Consider the following 17809-nt stretch of genomic DNA (forward strand, 5'->3'; position numbering starts at 1 on the left):
GGTCGTATCGAAACGACCGGTTTCCGTGACTTTGCACCTGTTATTCGCCACTTTAGAAAGGAGAAAGGAACTGGTGCCGAAATGCGTCCCGTAATAGACCTTTTTACCGATACGGCGCCCATATTGAATTAATTTGATTTAAGGAGTATTATAGGATGCCCAGGGGGCATGAGCACATTTCGTTTGTATTTTCGAGCGCTTTTCGGGACATTTTTTCTTAAAGTTTTCTTAGAATAAGATTGTAATTGGAAAAAAAATCCTTTTTCTAGTTTAGTATTAGAAAATATGGACTTTCACAGTATTTTTCTCGGCAAAAAGGCGATCATTATAAGATTGTAATGGGCAAAAAGATCCTCGTGCCGTGTTTCGATGTAATAATGATCGCCTTTTTCCCGAGAAAAATACTGTGAAAATCCATATTTTCTAATACTAAACTAGAAAAAGGCGATCATTATTACATCCAAACAAGGCACGAGGATCTTTTTTTCCCTTTACAATCTTATTCTAAGAAAACTTTAAGAAAAAATGTCCCGAAAAGCGCTCGAAAATACAAACGAAATGTGCTCATGCTCCCTGGGCATCCTATAATACTCCTTAAATCGAATTTATTCAATATGGCCGCCGTATCGGTAAAAAGGTCTATTGATTGTGGGATCGTTACTGATGACGCGCCGGTCAGCTATTGGCCAGTTTTTTCCCAGTCCCTGTAAACAGTCCCAGAAGTCTTTGCGAAAGTTAACTCGGCCCATTCCCTTCTGGTTTCAAAAGTGGCGAATCAGTATAACATCAATGGGAACAGTTTTTTGTAACATCAAGCCGTTTCTTTTATTTCAACAGATATGGACAAAGGCAGAGTGGAGGTACCGTGGTTCTTGGAACGCGGGGTAAGTTTAATCAGATTATATAACTTAATATCCATGCAGGACAAGTTAAGTATAACTTGTTTTGTGTTTTTTTTCTATTGTAGATTGGTGTCATGAATGTCCAAGAATTCTTGACTACATTTGCAGGGTGAGGTTTCCCTTTTATGTTTCTATGTGGGAATCTGAGGCGGGCACAACTCTTCTCCAAATATGGTCTTAAAAGTTACCCCACTTGCAGTGACGTAGGCTTTCACACTAGGCTGATTTAGCAACAGAACGGGAACGTCATATTACAACGGCGCGCGCAAATCAAACAACTGGCTTGACCAATGGTAGAACGGCAAATTGGGCACCGAAAGTCGAGTTTAGTCCTTTCCGCCCGCTTTCCTTGCTAAATCAGCCTACTATATCGAATAGCACGAAAACCATACCGGGTAGGGGTTCTGTTTACACACATAACAACGGTGATTTCGGTGGGCGCGATTTCTGCAACGAAGCGAAGCTTAGCCGCGCCGATCTATAAATTGGAGATTTACATGTCGCATAGGTGCTCACACTATTCCGGATAGGTTTTCTCGCCGGCTGTCCGGTTTAGAGTGAATTTAGCCTTAGTATGACGTGTTATTTAGCAGTTTGACACTAATTTTTTACATGCTTCAGGCTCCCATTTCGGCAGGGGCTTTTGTTTTCATAAGCTTGGTTCACTAAATTATCACCGCTAATATAAGGGATTTGAGCAGAGCTGACACTTGTAATGCAGCTAATCTCTGACTAGGGTCTGACCGACCTTGGTTATATAACTGTATTTTTATTTCTTGCTTACAGAGAGAGCGAAGCGAAGACTTTACTCAATACACGGCCACACTTGTCTTGTTCTGAAACGTCTACAACTTATACAGCGATGGAATGCAGTACTCCAGAAGGTGATTTTTTTTGCCTTTTTCAATAAATAGTTTTTAATCTTAAAGCCATATTACAGTAAAAACCCTCGAGTAAGAACCTGCTAGGCTAAAATTTGCCACTTAGACCCCCTTTATAAAAAACACCTGTTTTGCGTACACTTTGAAATAGGTTCTTATTTTCTAAAATCATTTATTTAACAACCTGTTCAGGCTAACTTGGGAAAATGCGGGTTCTTACTCGCGGGTTTTTACTGTATATCAAACTTATATTCCATGCATTACTCTAAGAGGGTAACGCTGTGCGTTAGTGGCCCATCTCTATCGTTACTGCGCGAGAGCATTCAAGGGATTCGAGTGAAGTGAAGTATTCGTGTTTGGGTGTGGGGGGGGGGGGGGGGGGGTGTGATAAATGCTCGAGATCGTAGAAAATGTATTTACTTTACGCAATCGGAGACCCCGCCACCCCCTAGAAAGGGGAAGGGCGTTGAAGTTACGGTTGTCGAAAGCCGTGTAGTGTGTTTTTTTCATCTCCATCATTCCATTCAGCTTCTAAGTTGAGCTTTTTTTTAATTATTCTTATTTTAAACAGATGATGCTCCCTGTCCGACATCAGAGGGCACGCCAATGTCTGACTCCTCAACAGACAGTCCAATTATCGAAACATGCACCACCCCGCATCAAAGCGCAGAGGAACAGCCTCAGCTCAGCAGTAGCCTCGCCCCTCAAAAGAGAACAGTGCGGTCACTGAGCTGGGATACTGGAACCATGACTCAAACCAGACTACAGATCCTGTCGTGTGTGAGGAGGGAACGTGATATCATCCTTAATCAGATCAGCAGTAGTACTCCATCCAGTCCCGTCAGTCGGTCCATGTGACTAGACCGTGGTAGTCATCTTTAGCCTATGCACAGGGTGGCTACATCAGGCCCGGATGATATTGTTTTTCTGTACCTCTAAATGCAGTTTGGTGTGACGTTTTGTTAATGCCTGTGTTCATGAATTGCTCAAGGATAAGAAGGAGTATTTTTTCCACTCCGTTTTGGGTTTTTTGGTTTCATTCAGCAACGTAGCCGTTGAATTTTGGCATGAAGCTAACACGGTGAAGGTACTTTGCATGACAGCGGAAGTAACAAGTGCTTTACAGTATGTCACACATTGAAGAGACCATCGTACTTGATTTAAAAATTGTGCCTTCACGATGATTTTTCGAAACAGAAAAGAGAATTTAACGTTAATGTTGAAGAGTTTTGTACAGTCTTTGTATTTGTTCTCAGTGAAGGCCACAAAATTTGTGAATACACTCGTCTCCTTTGCCCCTTTTTTTCTAGCGTGGTTTTTTGTTTCCATTTTAATGAATATTTTTGGGGAATTGATGTAAAAAAAACATGCGATGAATGATAGATGTGATTAATGTCGATAATTCAATTTCATAACAAATAAGCTATCAGAGTTCCTTCTATTTTGTCTAATTTCTTTATGACAGAAATGTTTTTGTTCGTTCGACAAATTTGTAAATAAAATTATCAAATTGAATTTATATCTTATGTACAAATGATTTTTTTTAAGTTGTAACAAAAGATATTAACTTTTTTTGTCAAGAGCAATAATGTATGTTAGCGATTCTGTACAGATACAGTCACAGATACGGATACAGCCACTAGACTCGCTGTTTTTCACGCTTTATATTGAAGAATTATTTTTAATAAAGAGATGTTTATGTTCATATTTGGACAGTTTCTTGATTTCTGGCTACAGCTAGTTTATAAGGGGCTATGCACGAGAATATAACTGTTTTAGGTCAATTCTGTGCTTAAGTCTTTACTTACTACCTTTATCCATACAGAAATGCCCCTGTGGAGCTATGAAGACGATATCAAACAACTTTGCTCCCAGAATTTCTAGAATTTTCGGTTGAATGGTTCGCATTGCGGAAATTATACAGTTTACGGAAATTCTGACAACTCTTTGCTGGAAAATTCTGTACCATTTGCCGCTGTGTCCAAATTTTCGAAAGTTTTGGTTAAATGGAAAGCGCCCAAGGTGAAAAGGGCGTTTTCACCCGTGTGACCCGCATCCTTGCAAATTTATTGGAACAAAACAAAGCGTTTACACAAGAAAAGAGTTTAACTCTTGAACACCAACATGGCTGCAGTTTCACCAAATGGCCACCGCAACGTCAGGTGAAAACGGTCTATTGTAGGAGATGTGGAAATAGCGAATTTGAAGTAGATTATGTTGGAGAAGCGTGTAGCACCAAGGACAAAATGCCTCGACTAATTTTGATGATAATGCCATGCAGTCAAGGAACTTGACGGTAAATTCTCTCACGGTTTGTCGAGATATGTATGGGCATAAAAAACAACCCAAGGGTTGGGGGTGGGGTTAAGAAGTTCCCTCCCCTCTCTTCCTCCTTATTTTTTTATTGGGTTGACACGTGTGAAAACGACCGAGCGCGTGTTCAACTGGCCGTCAGTTTTCTTGTTTCCATTCTCAAACGAGGGGTGATAAATAGGAGCGAGACAACAAAAGTCCAAGACAGCTTGGTTTTGATTGAATTCAGGTTTATATTGTTCCTATTTATGTACAAATACACTGCTTTATGAGCAACGAATCACTGTAAAATTTTAAGTGTTCCCAGTAATTCCATCTTCCTATTTACAAAATATGATATTTGTTATTTGAAAAGAGGTTTTACAAGCTACACTATATTACGATAACAATTACTGTTATCTCACGTCGAGGAGAAAAATCTCCTCCCCCCCACTTCCACATCACGCGAAAAAAATAAAATGCTGCTACTTTCGTCTTTCCGTTCATTCTCTAAAACTTTGCTATTGATTTATACCCGTCTTTCTTCAAATTCATAGCAAAATTAACAATAACCTTCCGCTAAGACGCTATTTTGTATAACTGAAAAAGACGGGCCAGAATCAATTATTTGTTGTAATCTTTGATATCGTTATCTGGGCATTTATATCAGGAAATCACTTGAAAACTTGCGTTTCACAACAATTAGATTCAAAAGAACACTTACTGTAACGAGATAAAGTGTACGAAAATTAAATACCTTAACCGGGTCGTAAAGGAAATATTTGATCAACAAACTTTAATTTGCACTCGTTTCCCACAAGAAGGCTCTTTGCTTTTCATTATAAGAGGAAAACTCTAACTGCGACTACCGAAAGCGTAAATCACAAGAACTTTGCTGTTTTCTTAAGTGTTAGCTGGAAAGACATAAATTATTTCTTTTACCTTTTTTTCTGTAGCTATAACCAACCAACCAGCAGGCGCAATAAAATTTTAAAAGGAAAACTAACTCACGTTGGATATATCAAAATTCTAACATGACTCCAAGGCATTCTGATCATGTTTCTATCATTTGTTTGTTTTTTTTTGTGCTTAAGTTTCTTCTGGGAATTGCAAGACAATGGAGTCCTGAAAAATTTGCAATTTTGTCCCTAAAGCCTCGGAGTCATGTTAGAATTTTGATATATCAAACGTGGGCTATTAAAGGTCAATTTTCACTCAAAATGTTAATACATTGGTGGCATAAAATACGCGGGCGGTGGACTGTTTCGAGGGTCGTCTGCTAGTGTTGCATGGAAAGGTGGGGGCGGCTCATACACGACTGAAGGGCTTCTCTTCCCATAATCCGCCTCGTCCTCGTCGTCAGAATAAACAGGTTTGTTCAGTGATGTTTCTGAGATGTACGATGGCGGCAAACTCGGATCATCATCAGGCAGGACAAGTGGTTTGCCAGGAATCGGCTTGAGTTCAATCTCCGGTCCCAGCACTATGGGTTTACGCTTCTTGAAAGTCCGTTTTTCATTGGATGGTTTTGGTCTTCGGCGTCTACTATACCATATCAGGAGCACAGCTAAAACTACGACAACAAATACAACAAGCACGCCTACAAGGACGTGCTTATACCACAAGTCTTCGTCTTGCGTTGACTGCGCCCCTGGTGGTAAGGGAGTACCCTCATCCGTTCCATTGCACACTCCCAATCTTTGCTGACTCGCGCTTTCAACTGGAAAACCCTGCAAAGCATCCCGAAATTCTTGTCTAACCTGGCCGTCGGGTAGAAGCACCTTGTTCTCAACGTAGTCCACTTTCTCCACATCACACGTGTCTGTTGGTAGCGAGTCATTAGTCCAGGCCATGACCACTGATCCAGATGTAAAACTCAATACCCTAATTAGCGAACTATCGGAGTCACCATAATAATCAGCAATCTTTTTTAGCAGCAAAAGTCTTTCAGACACATTGTGACTAAACGCAATAAAGTCGTTCGTTGTTCTAATCTTCAGCTCCTGTACAATCGGTTTCTCAGACGGAACCACAAAGACTTCGAACGCGTCAAGGGCATCCGCACCCTGGCTATCCTGAGCCCGCAGTAAGAACCCTTCACCGGTTACCCCTCTTGGCACATGCTCGCTAAGTGGTAGTCCGTAGATGGTTTGACTCGTGTTATCAAACTGCAGCCAGTAGTCTGTCGGAATGCTCGTCCCGTTGGCAAAGGAAACCGAAAGTGACAACCCACGTGTAGTCGCTTGGTCTTCGGCGTCGTAAAATGTGTCATCAGGTATGGTGTAGTATAAGGCTTTACCCGCGGGCGCGCTTACCCGCCCCATGTTGTTGTAAAGACGCGGTGGAGAATTGGCGGGCGCGGTGGTTGGTATGATGACAGATGAAGATGGCGTGATGCTAAGTGTCACGGAGGAATCTGTTGGCGTTACATTCCGAGTGAAGTTGGATGAAAAAGTACCTAAAATGGAGGAAAAAACAAGAGACTTGGAAAAGCTTGTTTGTGTAGATTGATATTTTGTAGCTAAAACCACAGTTTGAGAAATGCTAGTATAAGTACTAGAATGTTTGGAAAATAGGGAATTTTGGAAGGAATATGTTGTAGCTAAAACCACAGTTGGAAATTTACTAGGTAAAGAAATAAAAGTAAACGAAAAAGCTCCGGGACTTTGGCTTGAAACAATCGGTTGTATGGAGGCCGTGTGGGTGCCTAAAGAGAAAGTTTTTGAGAAATGCCATACCTGCGAAAGTGAGATAAAGTTTGAAGAAAGGTCTTGAGCAGACGCAAGCGAAAGTGAGGATTTAACTTTTCTGGAGGATGAAGATGTAACAAAGATGGAAAGCGAAAGACTCCGAAATGGGGTGGAGAAGGGTAAGGATGACGTGACATTCTGTGACTTGAAGGAAAGAAGACATGAAATGAAAGGTGTGACGATGGTGCGTGACAAGGAAAGCGAGGCTGTGTCAATGAATGACCCGGATGTAATGAAACTAAGCGAAATGGAGCTCTTAAAAGAGCTGTTAAAGATAATGTCTGACTTACGTGAAGCAAAAGTACTCAAGTACGGTGTTGACATGCGGCTTACAAGCGAGGATTTTGCCGATACCACAGGTGATATCGTAGATGTAAATTTAACAGAAGACGTTGGGCTACTTGTGGAAAGTCTTGAAGGCGAAGGACGCTGCAAAATAACACTTGCTGAAACTTGGCTGAATCTTGAAGAGGGAACTCCTGTCATAAGGCTTGTTTTATACAAAGCTGTTGAAGCTCTTGAACTACTCAAATTACTGGTTAAGCTTGCAAAAGTAGAACTTTCAACTGATAACGCAGTCCGCGAGGACAATGACTCAGCAGCAAAGGAAACACTGGATAAAAGGGATGTCGTGACACTAGCTCTGAGGCTAGAGGTCGAACTCTTCATCACAGAAGACAAACCTGGTGTCAACAAAAACGTCACGGTATTTGGCAATCTTGATGTCACGTTTAGATATGGCGTTTGTGACTCAGCGCTGGAAGTAAATGCTACAAAAGTGGCTGAAGATTTTTTGGAAAGTAGAGTCGTGACTATGATCTGGACAGTCATGTTACTGATCGGACTTGATATCACGCTTGACTCATCTCTTCTTGACGACGCACTTAAAGATGACGCATGTGGCTTAGAACTTGCCAAGGTGAATGCTATGGAGCTAGCTGAAGAAAGTTTTGTAAGAACTGCTGAAAAACTTGCTTGCATAGTTGAAGTGACCATCTTGAAAGCACTAGATGTCACGCTTGGCGAAACGCTTATGAATGTCATCTTAGATTTTCTACTGGACGTTGTTGTGGCAGAAGTCTGAATGCCTGAAGTGACGCTTGGTTTAGCAATAGATTTAACACTTATCGTCTCTCTTATGAAAACGGCAGATGTCACAAAAGTGCTTTTTAAAGATGACCTTCCTTGTGTCGATTCAACACTTGGTGATTGCAGTGCAAAGGAAGATGGCGTTACTGGTGTTACGCTACGAGACATTGATGTCCTGTGCGTTAGAAGTCTACTAATCTCGGTCACTTTTGAGCTGTTTGCTCCAGTTATTACTGAGCTTCTTACCAAGTTTGTGGCCGCTAAACTACTGACTTCCGTGGCAATTGGGATCAAAGATGTTTCTACAGGACTAGCAGGTGTGAACTGTGAAGCTGTGCTGCTTTCTTGCGTGACTAAAGGCGTTACAGTGGACATGTTACTCACTGTAACAACACTACTTCTAATGAGGGAGGAAGAAAATCTAACAGTGGTCAACCTTGATCCAACAGTCGGTGCAATAGACGAGGTTATTTTCACTAAGGTTCTGTCAAGGGTCATCAATCGTGTTGTGTTGTTGCGTGACAGGAGAGTAATTGCACCTTGGGATAAGAACACGCGAAATTACAAAGTGTAACGCAAAACAAAACCATATAAAAATTACGTTATTTAGAGAGGGTGACATCTGACAGCTCCAAGAACTGTTAAATCTGTGACCCACTGAGTGTCCTCAATTACCTGAAGACACTTTTTCCAGATCGAACTGGAACTTGGGAATGTTAATTTTTGGGAGAGGGGAAAAACCGTAGTACCCGGAAAAAAAATTCGCAGAGGAGAAGAAAATCAACAACAATCTCGCCAACGCCGGTACTCGAATCCAGATCACACTGGTAGGGGACCAACGCTCTCTAGTCCACTGCGCAACCGTCATATAAGAATTGGATCTCACTGCCACAGAATTAACACACAATACGTTGCTTAGAATATATAACCTGGCTAGCAATCCCTTAGGAACAACAATAAAAGGTCAAGCAAATCCAAGTGAATTCAAGTGGAAGGAAGAAAGAAAAGATAAGCACGTTGGAAACGTGTCAACAGCACCACACATGAGAATGAACGTCAGAAAAAAAGAAGTCAAAAGAATTTATAAAAATTTTAAGATCTTGAAACCCAAAAAGCCACATTAATACCACGTCTGGATGAAAACATTAAATAATTTACTAGTGCCTTGGCGCAATAGAAACGTAAGTGCTAAGTGCGTGGACAAATTTAATGTGCTTTCGTGGTGCGAACAAACTGAAATCTTACCAGTGGTTTCTTTAATACTTGTAATGGTCCTGTTGACTGGTGTGCCTGTGGAACTAAGCTGTACAGTACTGAGTATCCTGGTGGTAAGCCTACTGCTTAAGTGAGGTGATAGTGTACTAAGTGCGGCTGTACGTGTTCTAGAAGATGTTTTCAAGTCTGTCTCCAATGTGCTTCTTGTAAATAAAGATGTACCAATGAGGCTTGATGACACTTGTCTGGTAAAGCTGGAAGGATTGGACACACTGGTTGATCTCGCCATGGTTACGGTTGGTATTCCTGTGACCGTTGAAGTGGACACTGTGGTAGAGCCGCTTATTTTCAATGAAGAATTCCCCTGTTCAGATGATGAGCTTGCAACAAGAGTACTTACAAATTCTGGAGAAACGTCACTGCTTAGTCTCAGCATCGAGGTAGAATTTTGTGAGCTCATGCTGGTCTTTAAAGTTCTTCTTGTGTCAACAGAAGTCATTGAAGTTTGTGATATCGTAGGAGAGGTTACCAAACTTGAACTGAACTCGGCTGAGCTCCGTGCAACGCTTAGAGTCACTCTTGGTGTTATAAATGTTCCGCTGCTGTTGGATATCGTCGTTGTTAGCCGTGTGGCTGCGGATGTCGAGTTTAATGAGGCACCAGTAGTGATCAACAACACAGATGAAGATCTTGTTCTCGACAAAACCACTTGAGTTAAGGCAGACGAATTTAACGGTATGTCCCTTGTTGAAAACTCTTGAGGTCTTGAGATCGCGGTGGAATTCAAGTTAACTTCAAAACTTGACACAGGGCTGGAGGGCGCGGTAGCAGAAAAAGAACTTGATATCTTTACCATGCTTTGCGTGCTTGCAATCTGAAAAGTACTTATTGAAACAACAGGGGTTGCTGTAATGTTGACAAAAGATTGATTAAGCCCAGTCGAGGTAGTAGCGATTACAGTTCCATTGGCAGCCAGAATACTCGAAAATGTTCGGCTTCCACGAGTCCTTGTCGATGAAAATGCAGAAGTTCCAAGCAGTGATCTATCGATTACAGACGTTGAATTCCCTAATGTTGATCTCTTGGCTGTGGAGGGCAAGTGTGAAATAGTATCGTAAATAATAAAATACTTAAAGCATTACTGGAATTGAGAAGTCCTTCCATAAAATCCATGCAGTGAGCATTCCATGCAAATAATTCGTGACGTTTGTCATGAAGACGTACTCATGCTTTCCTGACGCCGCTGAACAGATAAGGATGTATTAACACTGAAAACTTTAGAATTTGTTTAAAAAAAGCAAAAGAAATCAAATAAACAAATTGAAGATTTTTTGGCTGAATAACAGTTACATTCTGTCGCCTCTTGCTTGGCAAACGACAGTTCTTCCACACTCCAAGGTATGAGTAAATGGTTTAGTCTTCAAAACACACACATGTGAGGTGTTTGTGCAAATGAATTCAAAGTGGGTGTCAAAAAGTCAAGAAGTACTTAAAGAAATGACTAAGTTATGAATATAGAAGAGAGAAAACCGTCATGTTTCGTTTCAGAGAGTGGTTAATGAGAGCAGCATCTGCTGGACTTTAGAAGATTAACTAAGAAAGAAGAGGAGAGCAAATGTGTTAATTTGCGGCACTGTCAAAACGTTTCGATTTTATCCCAATGATTGACTTAAAAAATTAGGTTTAGATATTCACGTTTTATGACGACTGATTATGCAACAATATTTTTTAGCAGTTTTCATTTATCAGCACAAAAAAGTTAAAATGATTTAGATGAAACTCCAAATTATCATCATCATCATCATCATTATTAATATTCTTGAAACTCTGTCTGAGAAAAGATTAGTAAGTTAATAATGGTTAACACTATTGTGAGTGCAATTTGAAAATAGAGCAAAAAAAACTCAAGAGCCTTTAAGGTAAAATATGTTGCTGGGGATTTAGGTGCCATCCTCAGTGACAGGGTTTACATAAGTAAAGAATCTGACTGACTGTATTTAACCAGTAAATGGCATTCAACCTAGTTTGATTCAGAATTTTCTTTTATTGTAGTGTTAGTTAAGAATTAAAATGTTCAGATGAGGCCTTAAACTGCTGTCCGTTTTTTTTTTTTTAAAAATTCAAGCTTACACTGAACAACGGCATTGGCAAAAGCTTGGATTTTTATATTTTTTTTAAAATGGACAGCAGGTTAAGGCGTCATTTGAACATGTTATAATTTTTAATTACATCATGCTGCTGAAAGACAACTTGAACAGATTGTTAGTAGCCTTAATTATTTATAGGAGTCAAAGAAAATCTCAGTTTAACGTGAGAAAAATAAATTACAGAAATTTGACTAAAACAAAAAACTCAACGAGTATCCTGAAGGTGTCCCTAGTAACGCACGATGATTGTACATTGTATAATTTATAATGGCAAAATGTAAATCCTATTTTTGTAGCTGTTGATGATGTCTAGAAATTAACGTGTTAAGCCAGTCAGAATAGATTGTATGAATGGAGTGAATGTTACTTTAAAAACAACTAAAGATGCAAGGTAAACTTACCGGTGGTTGTATCCACTGAAATCGTAACACTAAAAAAAAAAATAAGAGAAAGATAAATCTCAATCCTTCTTTCAGGTTGTAAATTAAATTCATATCATATCACGCTATTCCCTGGAAGTATCAGAAAGAAAACGTCAAAGCTTTTAACAAACCTACATGTGAAATAATCTTCTCTTTGTAAATCACAAGGGAACAGAACAAAATAACTTAACTGGAGCTATGTCCAGTATGAAATTACATGTACATTCTAAGGCTGCTAATTACTGGTAAACCTTTTTATTAAAATATATGTATTGATCCTGTGGGGCACTTCTTGGAATACCTGGTGGGGGTGTGCCGCTCAGTTCTCCAAATCCTGATCCTATTTAAGGCCAAAACGTGCCGTTTTCCCCACCCATTTTCAGAGCTGGCTTCCTGAAAGTTGTGCTCGGTTTATCAATCCATTACCTTGTTAAAACGAAGTTAACTTACTGTTCAAGCGTTTTTATCATTTAGCAGTTTTTGTATTAATTTTGACACTTAACTGTTTCATTTATTTATAGCTGAAACGAAAAATGTGTTTATATGCACTCATGGTTCCCTCGAAATTGCAGACCACAATGGGCAAAATCTAGACCTGTTTGCAAACCAGACAGTTCAAAAACCATCCTTTGGGGCAACAAAACATACCTAATTGCATAGCTCATATAAGGGAGGCCCCACCCCCCCCCCCCCCCCCCGGGTCTTGATGATGTTTCTTACCTTGTCTGTGTTGAGTTAGCACTTGTTGCAATAGGTGAAGATGTCAACGACAGCACAACAGATGCAGTTGTGACATTCATCTGTATGGAGGAACTTGCAATGTGGATGACGGATGTCATGTTTATCCTCACAGAACTTGCTGATGACACCAAACTGCTTGATGGCAGAATCAAAGAACTTGGTAGCGAAGATGGTGTCACAAAGGAAACGATACTGTTTGCAGATCCCTCAATGCTAGTCATCATTGGAATAGAAGAGTTCAATATTGGAACAGTACTGCTTATTGACAAATTGACAGTGCTGAATGGAGAAATGGTAGAGCTCAGTGACGGAACAACAGAGATCAAAGTCGGAGCAGAACTTTCTGATAAAATGTCAGTACTTGTTGAAATAATACTGCTCAGTGTTGGGACAACCGTACCCAATACAGCTGTGCTGTTTAATTGAGGAGTTGATGCATTTCCCATGAAAGTTGTAGTTTCAAGGCCTACTAAGCTTGATGGAGAAGATAACGATTTTGACAAAAAAGACGTAGAACTTGAAGTTACAGCTATCACACTAAGACTTGTTTGATTGACAGTGGAGCTTGCTTTTTGATTGACAGTGGGGCTTGCTTCTTGAACAGATGTGTTACGACTGGATACAAAGCTGCTTGAGAGACTCACTGTTAAAGATGATTGCCTTGAGATTGTCAGTGACATTGCAGGTGATGTCGAGACATTTAATGGAGGTGTAGAAATTACCACTGAAGGAGGTGAATGTGTTGTGAGATGTGGTGATGCACTTGATGTTAGCCTTGATGATACTATCAATACTTGTTTGCTGGAAGGAGTAGCAAATAAAGATGTTCTTGTTTCTAGTGAACTTGATACTTGAAGTGTTGGGGATGTTAATGTAAGATTCAATGAAGATGTACCAACTTCTGAGGACGTCAGCACTGTTCTATTGTTTAATGAAGGAAGAGCAGAAGAGCTGGAACCAATGGCTGTTGTTTCATTTGGTGATATGCTTGAGCTGTTTCTTGCTGGCAGTGATGAACTGGGAGTGAGAAATGAAGAGACAATGGCCCTTGTTACTGTTCTTGTTATAAAAGTTGAATTCTGTGATTGGCTGAGAATGGAAGATGGCATGATCAGGGCAGTTCTGTTTACAGAAGACATCAATTCTGAACTTTGAACAGGCACTGTTGTATTTCTTGATAATATCACCGTAGAACTGTTTATTGACACTGACTTCGTACGCATGATGGAACTGGGTGAAAAGGATCTTGCAGAGCTGGTGACATTGGCAAAAACAGAGGACTGTATGTCAGTTCTGCTTGGCAACTGACCTGTTCCTGTTGTTGTGTTAGCACTTATGGTAAAAGAACTGACTTCTGTTCTGTTCAGAACAACACTTGACACAGATGCTGTTGATTTTGAGGTTATGGCGACAGTCCTTGAGATAATCACAGAAGTGGACATATTTGATATTCTTGAGGGAAGGGCACTTGATGGTATGGGCGTGGCAGTCACACCCATTACCTGACGCCTCACTCTGTGTTTAGCCATGTTCTTCTGAGTACCTGACATGACATGCCATCCCACCACAGGAACACCAAGTAGACTACTTATGCTTCCATCCTGAGCATTGGTTTCTAGTTTAGAGAATGCTACTTCATCAAGTTTGATAGCACCACAGCCTATGTGCCATGTAAGCAAGCTTCTGGAGCCCTTGGAAAACCTGCCATCTCCTGCACCAGCTGCCATCACTACAGGATTATCAAGCTGCCCAATGAGTGGATGAGTAGCTTGACCAGAAAATAAGCTAACTTTACTTGAATGCACGTTTAGGTGGTCTGCCATCTTTAGTAACAACACCATCCGTTCATGTCCATTCATATTGTGCACATCGACATTCAAAATTATAGTGCCATGGATTACTTGGCTGCCAGGAACACAAGGCAAACTTTGAACAGTCTTGATGTTGCTGCCTGAAGTGTCAGTGCTGGGGTAAACAGACATCACCAATTCTTCACTGACAGGTGCAACTTTGATGAAGAAGGATCTTGACCCACAAACACGACCTCTGACCTCATCTCCATCCCTTGACAATGCTACCACCAGAATGTTGTATGTTCCTTCATCCTTCTCTGATGGAACGCCATATAGCTGTCTCTTGTAACTGTTGTAGGCTAGCCAGTGTGAAAGAAACCTGTCTGCAGTTTCTGATACCTGTCATGAACAAAAAGTAAATTAAATCCACATCATTTTGTTTCTTTACCTTTCTAACAGTTACAGAGAATTTGTCAACAACAGGGACATGTGAAGAGGCGGGGAGGAGGGAGGAGGGTAAGGGACGCCTTTAAGGTTGGAGGCCACAGTAATACACTACCAAGCATGGAGGGTAAAAGCATACATGGCACTATTCACATTTTCACACCAAGTCTTGAACATGAGTATCAACATTGTCCTAATAAACGTTCACTCTAAAACTGGGGCAAAAAAAAAAACCTTGTAACCTAGAATGTAACCTCCCAAAAGTTGCCTCTAACAGTGTATTAAGTATAAAGTAAGATACGTTAAACCCAACTTTCCTGAAAAGCTTATTTCAAACCCCAAATAAAATGTTATGTCTCAGTCACTAACTTGCTGGCCATCTCCTGGTTCATTTTACATTGCCCCCTGGGATGAGCTGAACAGTCGAGGTCAAGTCACAGAAGACACGTTTCAAACCAGATTCAGTTGGAACAGATCCCAAGCCCCAAAATGATGTTTTCAACTTACTGTATCTTTACTTACCACAAAGCTTTCTACCTCACAGTCAAATACTTCCTCTGAAATGTTGTAAACAAAGGATGAACCAACATATACCATTGTGTTTGGTAGCTGCAGACTTTTCACCGAAGGGGTAGGTTGTAAGTTGTCTTGACATGATGCCAGAGGCAATGAAAAAAGTCCTCCAAACAAGACCATGGAAAGCAATCCCCCTAGAGATGATAGCCTTGGATTTTTTCTCACAGAAAACGTCCTAGCTAAAATTTGTATACTTCGCTGAATGTAGTTTGAAAGCAGTAATATCAAAGCCATCCATGGAACTGCATTGAGTAACGTCCATTTAGCAAAAGGTTGTGATAAAGATTTCCTTCTCCATGGTTTACACTTTAAGTTTCTGTTACATGACAAGCATGAGTCCACAAAAGAATGTAAAATCTGCATTAAAGCAGAACATCTTTGATGTCCCTGATGAACTGTAGATTTTCCATATGATTCAAATGTCCTGTTATTCTGCAAACAACACGAACACGGTGGCCATTCTGTGGGTATCATCTCCAGTGATGGGTCTTGTGACAGAATCCAAAACTTTCTTTGTGTCTATTTCCTGGTTCCATAAACTTCATGAGTATTATCAGTAAAGTGGTTATTGCTGGGAGAAGGAAAATATTATTTTAAAAAAAAACATTATTAGGTATTTGTGCCAAACTACGATTAACATGACACCACTAAGAGAGATAAGGATACTGTGGCTTTTCTAATTAGTCACTGCAGAAATCCAGCATAAGTACTATCAAAAAATTAGCTTCAGTCTAATTCAAACTTTGAATTAGACTATTAAAAGCTAATATGAAGTCTTTTATGTCTAAAGCTGGTCTACGTTTATATCATTTTATATTTACTTCTGGTCATAACACTGATATAAATGTTAACCAGACCTGTTGTGGTTAATTTTCTTTAAGAGTTGTCATACAATATTATATTTTGTTAATAGAAATAAGCATCAACATAAACAGTTGGCCACGATAAATAACGAGGAAAGACACATGTGTACAAAGTTAAGATATCAAGTTTCGTTTCCTTGTGTTCATGGTTACAGATGCAAATAGAAACAACAATGCAACTGAGTTTTAAACAGCTAGTCTTAACGTAACAGCAAAATTGATTTTATTTTAGGAAACTTTTGAAAATTTAAAACAGCCAATACCTCTCGATGTATCTGTATTAAGGACTAACGAAACGCAAAAGCAGTATACACGCAATCTTATCATTTACCAAACACTTGAGAAACAAACATTGAGATTTTCACTGTAAAATCAATAGCATCGCAGTACTACAAAATGTATGACTTTATATCAATGGGGGAGTTTCACTTTTTCCAATATCCTATCAAATGCTGTACCAGGTTAATTTTTAACATTTAAAGCTTAGAATTGATAACAGGAGTTAAAATATTGGTGCAGCTGCCCGATCGAATGTTGGAAAGCAACGTTGTTCTAACGGATGAAATGACGTTCGATTTAAGCTGTTTTGCAAAATTATCAAAAGCGTCAGCCTACCTCTAGCTTCGGTGACCAAGGCTATGATTTCCACCACATTTGGTTGAAATCTTCCACGTTCGCACTCGGGAATAGCACCCGATAATACGATATTTATCTCACGCACGACCAACCGTTTTCTCCTTTGGAATCAATAATCAAACAGCGTCGTTCGGTTACCGAGGACCCGAGACATTTTCGAAAGCCGCGTCATATTCCAAATTTGGAACAGATGACAATCGAGATGGCCCTGGGACGAGTTGAATTGAAGCGGAAATCGCAGGAAACCGCAGCCTAGGGCAAAATTTTCCTTCCACGCCTTCTTCTTCTTCTTCTTCTTCTTCTTCTTTTCGATGAGATTGGCAAGCGCGTGAGCGAAGCGAGCGCATGAGACTGATCGTGTAGCGCGAGAAAAATGTATATTTCCACCTTTTTCTACCCCCCTCCCCCTCCGCCAAAACAGGGGCGGATCCAGGATTTTTTTTAGGAGGGGGTGCACTCGTCTCTTGCTCTACTTCAACACCAATAAACCACATAGTTCCTTTTTTTTTTTTTTGCAGAATACCAGTTGTATTAGAAAACCGCAGGTCATCTCAGGGAGGGGTGCGCACCCCCTGCACCCTCCCCCTAGATCCGCCCCTGCAAAAAAGGAAAACCTGTTTGAATGGAAAGGTCCACGCAACGCGTAGATATAACTGACTGGTTCCTCTTGCCGGATCTCTAATTAAAGAGATGCTGTAGCCAGACGTCACTTAAAGTGTAAAATAAAACAAAACTGAATGCAGGACTGGCCTATAATAAATCAGCCCCACCCCTTGCACTAGCGGTTAATAATCACCCGCGGGTTGGGTCCGGTTAGGCGGAAATACTAGTACGTACTTCTCGAGCTCCTTAGCAAATGGACTAACTTTCTAGCTTTGTGTAGTTAAAAGTTTCATCAATCCATATTTATATATTTTTTGAGAGGCTGAATAGAAAATTGAAAAATTCCCATCCGAATGGCTGGCAATGGCCAGGACGGTGTGTGACGGGGAGGTAGGGGGGGGGGGGGGGGGAGTTTGAATGGATACTCTTGGAATTGGCTGTTTAGTGAAGGAGCC

The 17809-nt window shown here is 40.4% G+C and overlaps 2 protein-coding genes across 3 annotated transcripts in view; one reads left to right on the forward strand and one right to left on the reverse strand.

The window, feature by feature from the left end:
• Window positions 1-3488, forward strand: part of LOC140949133 (uncharacterized) — a 39422-nt gene extending 35934 nt beyond the window's left edge. Inside the window, exons 31-34 of the mRNA XM_073398367.1 lie at window positions 838-884; window positions 968-1011; window positions 1689-1786; window positions 2355-3488. Coding sequence (XP_073254468.1) covers window positions 838-884; window positions 968-1011; window positions 1689-1786; window positions 2355-2641 — 476 coding nt within the window. The 3' untranslated portion in view covers window positions 2642-3488. The remainder of the gene's footprint in view (window positions 1-837; window positions 885-967; window positions 1012-1688; window positions 1787-2354) is intronic.
• Window positions 3489-4309: 821 nt separating this feature from the next.
• LOC140948647 (uncharacterized) lies at window positions 4310-16860 on the reverse strand. 2 transcript variants are annotated; one of them, XM_073397913.1, is made up of 6 exons: window positions 16731-16860; window positions 15199-15823; window positions 12419-14631; window positions 11678-11706; window positions 9160-10215; window positions 4310-6533 (listed from the first exon to the last, which is right to left on the reverse strand). In XM_073397913.1, exons 2-6 carry the CDS (start codon window positions 15724-15726, stop codon window positions 5299-5301), a joined length of 5061 nt encoding a protein of 1686 aa, XP_073254014.1. In that variant the 5' UTR covers window positions 15727-15823; window positions 16731-16860; the 3' UTR covers window positions 4310-5298. The 2 variants fall into 2 exon arrangements, with proteins under 2 accessions (XP_073254014.1, XP_073254015.1); XM_073397914.1 differs by lacking the exon at window positions 9160-10215.
• Window positions 16861-17809: the final 949 nt, after the last annotated feature.

The sequence above is a fragment of the Porites lutea genome, chromosome 9 (assembly GCF_958299795.1).
Source record: "Porites lutea chromosome 9, jaPorLute2.1, whole genome shotgun sequence".
Classification (NCBI taxonomy): Eukaryota; Metazoa; Cnidaria; class Anthozoa; order Scleractinia; family Poritidae; genus Porites; species Porites lutea.

Coding starts and splice junctions, on each gene's coding strand:
- LOC140948647 (XM_073397913.1), bottom strand. CDS start 15,726: ATGATACCCACAGAATGGCCACCGTGTTCGTGTTGTTTGCAGAATAAC. Junction 14,632..15,198: donor GTGAGGTAGAAAGCTTTGTG/GTAAGTAAAGAT, acceptor TGTTCATGACAG/GTATCAGAAACTGCAGACAG. Junction 10,216..11,677: donor TTCAGTGGATACAACCACCG/GTAAGTTTACCT, acceptor TGCCCTCCACAG/CCAAGAGATCAACATTAGGG.